The sequence below is a fragment of the Anarrhichthys ocellatus genome, unplaced genomic scaffold, assembly GCF_004355925.1.
Source record: "Anarrhichthys ocellatus isolate YVR2014 unplaced genomic scaffold, GSC_Weel_1.0 scaffold53, whole genome shotgun sequence".
In the NCBI taxonomy this organism is placed as follows: Eukaryota; Metazoa; Chordata; class Actinopteri; order Perciformes; family Anarhichadidae; genus Anarrhichthys; species Anarrhichthys ocellatus.
Genome location: NW_022280083.1, coordinates 2,350,430 through 2,361,420, shown reverse-complemented (window position 1 = coordinate 2,361,420; position 10,991 = coordinate 2,350,430). Strand labels below are relative to the sequence as shown.

Sequence of the window (10,991 nt, the reverse complement as noted above, 5' to 3'; positions counted from 1 at the left end):
CGATTTTAATTCAACTATAATATATATATATATATATTATAGTGAAATTAAAATCACAGGTTAACGTGCATCCATGCAATAATGAAAGTGAGCTGATGTCTAATTAAAGTGACACTAGCTGCCTCTCATTGGTCTTAATGGTGAGTTAGCTAACTGTGCTAATTAACTAGCTAGCCATTAGCTAGCCAGCTAACGTCCGGGTTAGCTTTAAATTAGCTTTAAACTCACCTCTCCTCTCTCTGACCAGAACGGGTCGTACGTGATGTTTCCCTTCGGTGAGTTCTTTAAAGCCTGTAAAGTTTCCCATCTTAGATTTGTAGCGGGCATCACGCCAGAAGGATAAACAACAACTACGGATATCGTCGGTCTTAGTTTTGAATCGCCGCCGGATATGGTCACATAAATTACAATCCGACGAGAAACAGCCCGCCATGATGTTTCCGGCTGGGCAAAAATATATATATATATGTTTTTAATCGATAGCATTTCATGGCGATACAACCTAAATGATGTAACTACTGTAATAGTGCAATATGTATTTTAATGAGAATTTATGACCCAGTGGCTCAACCGGGGAAACCATAGTATTACAGTCCCGCATTTTTTAAATAAATATTTGTTTGCTGTACTTACACAAATACTCATTTGTCACACTAAAACTTCAGATATGATTACAATACGACACGTGGCCAAATTCTGCGTAAAAATATCCTAATAGTTTTACATATAGTTTCTACCTGCTCCATGGTGCAGTGTTACATATATACATATATATATATATATATATATATATATATATAGTTTAATCTGTGATCCGTCTTCACTGTTTACATGTTGAACAAAATCTCATCTGATGAACAATGAGGGGGCGTGTCGGCCGTTAAAACACTTCCTGGAAGTCTGTTCTCGTGGGTCCTCGCTCATTTTCCTCGTTTTGTCTGAACTACAATTATACATTTGTCAAAAGGTGAAATCGTTTTTAATTGACATGAAAGATGGAAGATTTGAAATAAGAAATCATCAGAATCAAGTTATGCAGGACATTATTTCTACAAGAGCATATAAATACATTCAGGCAACTATAATGTGAGCACTTCATTTTAAAACGTTTTTTATTCATTTCAGATAGAGTATAAAACTCATTTAGGTCTGCTGCAATGCTTTAAGGAAGGAAGAATGCTCGTCAGCTCGCAAGCAAAGAGTCACCGAACACGTTTCCATATGAGGTTTTGAGAAAGTGAACGTAGTTCTGCAGACTGCGGTTTGTGGAGTCCGACTGCTCCAGTCTGTCCTTCATGTTCTGCAGCTGAGTCTGGAAACGACGCTCCAACTGAAGGGAAACGCACAGAAACAACAGATGAGAACCAACTGTTTGTATGTCCAACGTAAATAGAAGCAGACATCGTGCCGTACCTCCTCCTTGCTTTGCTGAAGGTGACTCTGCTCTGTTTTCGCTCGGCTCAGCTGGCTCTGCAGGTCCAAGGCTTTAGACTGAGACGCTCTCTCTTTGGTCAGAACCCTCTGCATGCTATCGTCCACCTGCAGGAGGGAACACTGGTTGAGTTTAGGTTTTCCTCTACGTATAAAGTATCAAAACACTCAGAACAGATCATGTTAGCAGCATTTCCTGATATCCTTAGTAGAACATCAAAGAGTAAGCTCATTAAATATTATATTTAAGTTTATAGAGATGTATAGATTATAAATAAAATCATTTTTAATTATTCTACTTTTAGATCGTAGATGTGTTTTATGGATTCTTATGGTTTGCACTTTGATCTGCAATTCTTGTATGAAAGTTGCAAAAAAATGTTATTTGAAGAATAAAAGAGAACTAAAAATCCTGACTGTTATTCCCGTGTGTTTGTGTCGAGCTCTTGTGAACTTGAGGAATTCCTCTCGGCTGTGACGCTCTCTGTCGTTACTCTTTATATTAACCGCTTCATCCAACACGAGCTCAGACAGTCGGCCCCAAATTGCCTTCAGTATCTCAATTTTTACTTCCACAAAACTCTCCCTAAATAGTCAGTAAAGCGTAATTTCAGGCTTTAACTGCACCGAAAAAATAGAAGCAGCACGGAGGTGAATGAGCAGAAGGTCGGGACTATAACGGCTGACGAGAGTCAAACATTGAAGTTGTGATGTGACGTTTTGTTCCGAGGACGCTGGAGGAAATGGTGAAAGAAGTGAGTGTACAGGAAGTCCAGACCCGTCTGTGTGCGTCGTCCAGAGTCTGTTGCAGCTGTCTGGACAGGACGCTGCACTCGCGCGTCTTCTCCTCCAGCTGCTGCTGAACGCTGCGGATAGTCGCCTCCTGAGACGGGAGAGCCTGAGACATCTCTTTGTTTTCCACCTTCATCTCCTCCAGCCTCCTGCGACAGACAACACAGACATCAGTTAGAGAAAATCAGTTTCTATAATGTATAGAGTTTTCATTTTTCTGCATTCATTGTACCCTCAACATGTATGTATTATTCTTCAAAGACAGTTCTGTAAGCATGGATGGATCACTGAACCCAAAGTGTCACTCAAAGAGACACGAATCAACCGGGAAGAGACTCAAAATAACCACAAAAAGACGACAGAGAAAAACTACGAGGTTACAAAGAGACTAAAAATGATCTCAAAGAGACACAAAACAACTACAAACGATGTAGTCTGTGAGTCTTGCTCCTGTGTAGGAGAGATGTTCTGTGCTCATTGTCTCATAAGTTGCCCGTTGTGTCTGAGTGTCTGTACCTCTCTAAGTTGTGTATTTTCTCCTTGAGAACGTTGTTCTCCTCCTGCAGCAGCAGGTTCCTCTGCTGGAACGTCTCCAGCTGAGTGCCTTGCTGTTCCACCTGTGAAGGAACACATGATGGAAATCCTCCTTCTGTCACTGCTGTCACCATTAATCACTTATACACAAAAAAGAGAGAAATATATAGAAGTTTCCCTTGAAGAAGCTCTATAACGTCATCTCTCCAGATCCTGTGACTTTAGTTTAAAAACCTTTGACTTCAACAAACTAACGGCTGAAATACAACAACGTAAACCTTCTCTTCAACTCTCAAAGCGATACCAAACCTCCGAGGTTCTTTCAGTACCTTGTGTCTGACCTCAGCGAGGGCCGAGTTGTGCTCCGCATTCCTCCTCTCGTGGGCGTCGGCCTCCTGCCGGGCGCCCCGGAGCTGCAGCTCCGCCCTCCTCAGGCAGTCGGGCAGCGCCTCCAGCTCCCCGAGCCGGCCCAGCAGCTCCCTCCTCACCTGCTCCGTCTCCCTCTCCAGGCTCACCGTCGCCTCCCGCGCCTCCTCCTGTGTCGCCTCCAGCTTCAGGCGGTGCTCCTCCGACTCCAGACGCACCTGCTGCACCTGTGCAGAGAAGAGTGATATCACTACTGACACAGCAAACAGCCTCTGGTGATTTATTTGCAAAAAGAAAAGGGCATGTTTGCAGAAACCGGTTTGTCTTTTCAGAACTATGTCACAGTAAAACTTCAGTAAAAGTACAAATACCACACTGTGAAGCTACTCTGTTACTCTTTCAGTAAAAACATCCTGGATTCAAAACCTTACTTAAGTAAAAGTATATTTGTAATATCACACAATGTACTTTAAGGATGTCAAGTAAAATGATTGATGGTGCAGTAAAATGTTCCCGACAGTGTTTGATTATCATCCATCTCTCTAAAAAGAACAAACAGCCTGTTTTCAGCTTTGTGACGATGCATTTTCCAGCTGATCCAAGATCATTTTATTCAGAGAAGAAGTATTTAAGGAAACACTTCATCCAGTTTATCACAAACATTCATCTCTGAGAGTGACTTTACCTTCTTCTTGTGTTTCTCCACCAGGTTTTCGTGCTTTTTGATCGTTGACTTCAGCCGACGAGCTTCAGACTGCAGATCGAGGAGCTTCTCCTCGGAGGACGTCAGCTGACCCTAAATATGATGTGTGAACCACATTTCATTTAGTCATCAAATAGGATAAAACATTAGAAGAAGAATCTGTTAAAACAGAACATTTAACTAAATTTTCTGTCAAACTTTTGTTGAAAAAATTTACTTTTAGGAGCTGCAAAATAAATCCAATAAACCAAAATAATATAAATAAACACTCAGCGATCATAATGTAGAGAACACTGCATTTTGATTTAATACATGAACTACTGACAGGGTTCAAACACATTTTTACCAATTAATTAATAAGACTTTGAGGCACATTTTCATGACCTACATTCTCTGAAACGTTAAAAAATAAAAGTCTGACGTTAGTCCAGTCAGAGAACAATGATGTAACTGATCCTCCTGAACATTAAAGAAATGTTTAAACAATATAGATCTAATATAGACAATATAGATAAAACTCTCTAGGTATTTCTATTTTCAAAAACGTCTCCGCCACCTAAAACTGCTATTTTCAAATTCAATGACTTCTCCAGGTTTTCCATGACGGTCTGAACGCTGCACTGTTGAACACGTATTCCTGGAACATATCTGACTTAGCGTTATAGATATTATATTTAAAGGTACCCTGAGTCTCTGGCTGTCCAGCTTCGTGGAGGCGTTTTCAGCGCTGAGGTGATGGAGGTGATCCCTGAGCTCCTCCCTCTCCGCCCGACTCCTCTCCTCCGCTGAACGAAGCTGAGAGTTCAGCTCGCTCGCCTGACTGTGAAGGAAGCAGCTGAAGCTCCAGTTATACTGTCGTCACAGTTTATTACACGTCTTCCAAATTCATAAAGATATTATCTTCATGTCGCTTCTCTAGACTCTTATACCGCAAACCTTTCAAATAGGATGACATCGAAAATGACACTCACAGCACATTTCACTCTTTAAACATTTTATTCTTATATGACTTACTAATTCATAGAGTTTAACAACTGATTTGAATAAACCAGTTTTTTTAATTAAAAACTTTAAAAGTAATAATTGTATGTAAATGTGTTTTCTCTTAACTAGATGATAAACTGCTGCAGAGGGAACATTATATGTGACTATTCTTACTTCATTATTTTGCATTATAAAAATCTAAATTCTATCATGAAATGCCTCCATAAATAAGTAAAATGTGTGAATGTATTTTTGGGCCTTACACATCATGATGTTGTGTCACACATACTCACAGTCTGAGAGCAGAAAATTCTTCTTCCAGACGTCCTTTAGCCGCTGACTCTTTAGAGTGGCGGAGGCACCAGTCGCTTGACGTGGACAGAGCCTGAGCCAACTGGGACTCCTCAAATAAAGTACACAAGATGTCTAATTAATATTTACACGGTCAAGTTACTTCACATCTGGATCGTTTAGAAAAGGTTGTTGAGTCTTCTGAACAAATGAGGAAAGAGCTACAAGACAAGATTCACAGTAAAATCAAACTCAACAAGTGGGAAACTGTTAATTCCCTCCAACATGTATGTACTGTATCCTAAAGTATCCTACTGTATGTACTGTACTACATCCTCCACATATGATGTAGTTTTCTTGTGTTTTTCTTATGTCCCTATGACACAATGCATTACCTTGTAACCTGTATGTTTCTCTAGAATACTGCTGCTGAACCAAGAGGCTGGCTGAACTTCCTCTCCACTTGATTTGCATAAAAGCTCATTTACATGCAGGATAAACCACGAAGAGGTCTGTGGATCATCCCGAGGAACCAGGACTCTGTGTCCAAGGCCCATCTCTGCCCATCACACGTGTCTCAGACATCGTGGTGTGGACCCTGAGATACTTCTGAATACTGACCTTCTCCTGCAGTTTTGCAGCGAGCTGCCTGGTGGACTCTTGGGCTCTCTCGGTCTGCTGGGTCAGCAGAGCCAGCACCTCCTGGTCCTGACGCCCCTCCTCATCCTGCTCTTCCTCTCTCCGCTGCCTCAGAGTCTGCAGCTCCTCCTGCTGCTGCTCGTGGCTCTGCTGCATCCTCTGCTCCACACAGAGAAGGACACAGACATTCACACCTTTCAATGGTGAAATCTAACTAAGTACATTTACTGAAGTAGAGTATTCTTAGAGTGTGGTAAAGCTTTTAAAGATAGTAAAAGTCCCTTCAAAGCTGCTTTAACAGTCTGAAAGTGACGAAAAGCTTGTTTCAGATGGGCCACATTGTGAAAGACCAGGTAACACGATATAAAACTAAACATAGCAAGAACATGTAGAACTATATCAGCTCCTTTATTACTCAGTCGTGCTACAGAGAGGATTAAAAGAATAATGTATCTTATAAGGTAAACAATCGTCTGTAGGGTTTAAATTTGCTCATAACCATCACTTCAGCCATACATATCTTAATGTGCTACTTCCAGGATTAGCTATGAAGAACTGATGGAAGTGGTTTATTCCTCTTATGTGTAGTAAGTTTAAGTTTTAACCTACTCGGCAAAAGAAAAACCTGCTTCTAAAATCCTCGTCCTATACGACATCATTACAGTACCACCATGCTGGATGCTGATCTAGAACCACTGACTGATCAAAGAACAGATCTGAATGTTCAGGTGTGCGTTTCATCACATTTGTACGATCACAGACCTGAATCTGAGTGGCCAGGTGGACTTTCTCTGCTTCTGTTCTGTTCAGCTCAGATTCCAGATGATGGCGGGTCGACTGCAGGATTCTTGAAAGCTCCTCCGTCGTCTTCACGTTGTCCTGCCAAGAAAGAAGAGAAGCAGACGGTGAGGGGGAGTTTATGTATTTGTGAACACCTGAAGCTTAAAAGGGGATAAATGTGATGTTTAGAGGAGGATATACTGTCTTAGTCAATGGAGTCTTGTGTCTTTGAAGAGAGATTATAGATAACGGCTTCATAAAGGTCTGTGTGACAGCGTTCACTTCGGCTGATATTGATGCTTTTAGGAGTCTAACATACGGCCACACTCCATCCACTGTAGTGAAACACTGAGGATGGAGAAGAACCTCATACAACCACACTTCTAAACATCTGAACTATTCCTAATTAAAAGGTGTGTGAGAGATATCCCCCCGTTTCCCACCGAGCTATGACAGAATACAACCGTGTGTAAATGTTTTTCGTGAACCAGATCTGATGGTAAAGCTTCAAACCTTTTCAAAGTCCAAATGCACGGCAAGCTTAGAGGCCTCCTTCTCCTTGTTGGTGAGTTTAGCCAAGAGTCTCTGGAAGAGAAGAAGAAACACAAGAAGCAGCTCGTCAGATGTCTGGAGGCTGATGATTACGTCTCACCTCACATGACCAGGTGATAGTTACTCACAATGTTCTCTGCTTCGCTGTCAGTCAATCTCTTCTTTAAGGCGTCTCTCTGTTCCGACCACACCGACAATTCTCTCTGTGGATGCAAATACCAGTGAGAAGAGACTTATTGACATTTGGTTCTCCTTGATTGGCTTCTTCTCCTCCTTCCTGTACCTCGTATTCACTCCGGTCTCTGAGGAGCTCTCGCAGGCTGTGGTTCGTGTTGTCAAACATCTCGATCTTCTCCAGCAGCAACCCCTGCTGCCGTCCCAGTGACGCTGCGTGCAACTTTGACAGCCGCTTGACCTTAAGAAAAATAAAAAATATAAATAAAAACATGATCATGTACTGCAAAACGATGCCCTCCTCCATTCATCCATCCTGCTTCTGTCCTTCCAGACTTACCTTAGAGAGGCTGTCGATGGTTTCCTTCAGCGCTGTCAGCTGATTAGCGACCGCTACGCCGTCGATTTCTGCTTCGACGAGCGTCCTCAGGAGCACGTCGGTCTCTCTGTGTTGACCCCGAGAATCTGACCTGTCAGCAGATAAGATATGATACGATAAGATAAGATACGATAAAATAAACGGTACGTTAAGATAACTTGAGCTAAGCTAAATACAAAGTACATCACTTTAATTTGTTTTCAACTCTATTAAATGTGTGTGTTTTATTTTGAGACTCTTACTTCTTTAAATGACGGATGCTCTCTTGCTCTCTGAGGAGGACGCTGAGGTTTTTAGATACTGCATCGAGCTCTTCTTCCTCCTCATCATCATCATCACATCGATGTCCGACTCTACTTTCTGATCGATGCTCTGCTCTGCTTCTCTGATCACAAGACACAAACAAACAGGTTACACGTACAATAACATATAAAATACATCTATCTTCGTATCTGCAATCAAACCAGGGGCTGAAAATATTCTTAGGATATTCAAGCTCTGAAGTATTTAAAGTACTTTTAAAGTGTAACAGCAACCTACAATACTACCTAGTATACCTTTAAATTCAGTTTTCTTTTCGAGCAAATTCCTGCTAGAATATCCCTTACTCTCTCCAAATCGTGTTCATCTTCCATGATATATATATATATATTTTTTTTTTTTAAATTTATTTAGCTCTAGTTGAAAGCCTTGCAGTGAGACATAAACACTGTGAAGAGACCTGACACTGGTAGGAGCCCACGTCTCTTCTGCAGGACAGTCTTCCTGGAGGAATCCACGGCGTCCGCACCTTCGGCCTCCCTCCATCTCCCCTCACCGGGGACTCTTTTATCCGATTCTGCATTTAAAAAGGAGGAATTCCACAGGTAAAAAAACACATAAAACTGTATAATGGAGTGATGATTTAGTCTATTTCATTGTTAACTCTTTAAGAAAGTAGGTTAAAGGGGGACAAATTACAACTTACTGCAAAGAAACTAACAAATGCAATTTTTGAGTAACTAGTACTTTATATATAGTATTTCCATTTTCTGCCACTCTATACTTCTACTCCACTACATCTCACAGGGAAATATTATAACTTTGGCAACTTTACAGATTCCTAATAATAATAATAATAAAAGAATAATAAACAAATGAATGTAATCATATATTAAGATAAAACTGTATTGATCTCTTGATCTACCCAGCAGTATATAAAGTAATAAAATTAGCTTAATGTCTACCGGCTGCAACATTAAACACACTTTTTCATCAATAATAAAACATGTAAAACACTGTGATTTGCTGTAAAATACAAAATAGAGTAACTTTACTCTGCGTTATTTGGGATGTATTTTAAAGTGTATCCTCATTCATATATCGTCAAAACAATAGTTCCAGTAAAATAAACAGGTAAAAGAATAACCTTTGGACTCCTCCTCATGTGCACGTGTACAGGTGTCGTCTCCAGTACGTGCACGTGAACCGGTGGTGGTGATTCCCGGGTTTTCATTATTTTCGAGACGTTACAACAACATTCAGAATCAACTAAGACCCAGTGTTTCCATGATAAATCTTGGCGTTTTGTCTGTGGAACGGACGGTTGTTTGAATCGACAACAACGACACCTCTGATTGGCTCATTTGCAGTATCCCGTTCTGTGATTGGCGGAGGCGAGTTTACGATACGCGTTGCCCGTGGTGACCACTGAAAGTAACGGATGCTGTTTAAATCAACCGTTAAAACGCCCATATTATTACATCTCCTTACAAATAACCTATATAATATATAATTAAACTGTTAATTTGTGTTTTACTCTACCTCTTTCTTACTCTAAAATCAGAGGGAGCACTACGAAACTCAAAATGGAGGACACCGCGGTTACCACATAAAAACGTCTTTGAACAGTATAAATGCAGCTAAAGTACATTTAAACGGATTTTCTAGTAGAGTAAATATCAATTTGACTGTTTTGTGACTGTAAAATTAAATGTGCGCAGTTTAGTTTTTGCTAGAAGAGAAAACTGCATTTCCGGTTGCTGAGTCTGGCGCGTATTTCCGGTCTGGCGTTTACTTCCGGCCGTTAGTTAGCAGCAAGCTAACGCAATTTATTTTTAAGCTAGACACTTCTTACGTCCACTAATCACCATACAATATAAAGATGGTCACTGCGCTTTAGTGCTTCTTGACCTGTTAATTGATGGCTCTGGTGTACTTTCGATTGGTACCGAAACGACACCCATCGATGCTAGCTCACCTCAGCTAAAAACAGCTAGCTAGGAGTTTAAGCTAAGCTAGTTTGTGATTCCATGTGCGCGAGAGGCAACAATGATGCACAAGCGGAGCCTGCGGCTGCTGGTAAAGCAGCTGGAGAGGTTAATAATGCAATATATTTCGTTCGCACTGCTGTTTCATCCCACAGCATACCAGCCCGGTGAGGCATGTGCAGCCGTGGCGGAGGTGGGCACCAGCAGCGCCGCTACCCTGCTACTGTGCAGGGCGTGCGGCCACGAGCTGGCGGTCGGGACGGATATCCACTTCGTGCCGAGCCGATTGGCGCTCTCCAGCCGCAACGACACGTCGATCGGGGGCCGAAGGATTAACGTCCAGCTTTTCGAGAACCCCCACGGACACCAGTTTGAAGTGATAACGTTCAGAAAGGCGAACGTTACTCAGCACTGGCCTGCAAATAAACACTTCTCCTGGTTCCCGGGGTTCTCGTGGACGGCGGCCACCTGTCCACGGTGTAAAACTCATTTAGGTGCGTAGGAACCCACGATGGTGCCACAACACATTTTCTGTTAATGGGAGAAGTTTGTTTCCATACTGAGAGATGAGAAACTTCACTTAAACCACCAAGAAATAACAAAAAAAATTGTATGCCCATTTTGTTCACTTCTTACAAAGCATATGGTAATTAATGGTAATGAGCCAATAGTTCTTGTGAAATACTTTAATTCAGTAGGGTAAGTTTTTTTTTAAGTAAAATAATTGAACGTACCTGGCAACTATATTTGCAATATTTAAATAAAGTTTATCTCAAATAAAAAAAATTTAAAAAAAGTATGCAGACTAAAAGCTCTCAAACACTTTGCTTGATTCCCACCACTGAATTTATAGAATATGGTGCCTACAAACGCAAGTCACCTTTGTGTTTCTACCTCTAACATCCAGGTTGGGCCTTCCAACCGACTGACTGGCCGGACACGATCACAGAGAACAGATTTGAGGAGTCGGAGCACACCTTCCTGGCTTTAATCACCCAGCGTCTACTAAGAGAAGACTTTGCTTCCAGCCTGCTTGTGACTCCAAAATCCTTCAAGAGCTGATGGGACTTGTGATTGTACGATTAACCCAGGTGCCTTCGCTGCTACCTAGATCTAA

The 10,991-nt window shown here is 41.4% G+C and overlaps 2 protein-coding genes across 2 annotated transcripts in view; both read right to left on the bottom strand.

Annotated features, from left to right (window-relative positions):
- The window catches only part of gle1 (GLE1 RNA export mediator), a 13,327-nt gene extending 12,742 nt beyond the window's left edge, over nt 1-585 (bottom strand). The window contains exon 1 of the mRNA XM_031870540.1: nt 229-585. Within this exon, the coding sequence (XP_031726400.1) occupies nt 229-486 (258 nt within the window). The 5' untranslated portion in view covers nt 487-585. The remainder of the gene's footprint in view (nt 1-228) is intronic.
- A 296-nt stretch (nt 586-881) lies between these two features.
- Nucleotides 882-10,942, bottom strand: LOC116396127 (outer dense fiber protein 2-like). The gene is made up of 17 exons (XM_031870542.1): nt 9,034-10,942; nt 8,347-8,463; nt 7,868-8,010; nt 7,587-7,716; nt 7,356-7,487; nt 7,201-7,275; nt 7,034-7,105; nt 6,503-6,619; nt 5,723-5,899; nt 5,104-5,213; nt 4,511-4,646; nt 3,809-3,919; nt 3,087-3,350; nt 2,740-2,840; nt 2,210-2,372; nt 1,414-1,539; nt 882-1,330 (listed from the first exon to the last, which is right to left on the bottom strand). Exons 1-17 carry the CDS (start codon nt 9,118-9,120, stop codon nt 1,184-1,186), a joined length of 2,208 nt encoding a protein of 735 aa, XP_031726402.1. The 5' UTR covers nt 9,121-10,942; the 3' UTR covers nt 882-1,183.
- Between the last annotated feature and the right edge of the window lie 49 nt (nt 10,943-10,991).

Excerpts from the sequence above, each read along its gene's own strand:
- LOC116396127 (XM_031870542.1), bottom strand. The coding sequence starts at position 9,120 with ATGAAAACCCGGGAATCACCACCACCGGTTCACGTGCACGTACTGGAG. Across the intron at positions 8,464-9,033 it reads ACATGAGGAGGAGTCCAAAG|AATCGGATAAAAGAGTCCCC; the intron begins GTTATTCTTTTA and ends TTTTAAATGCAG. Across the intron at positions 4,647-5,103 it reads GAATTTTCTGCTCTCAGACT|TCAGGCGAGCGAGCTGAACT; the intron begins GTGAGTATGTGT and ends CTTCCTTCACAG.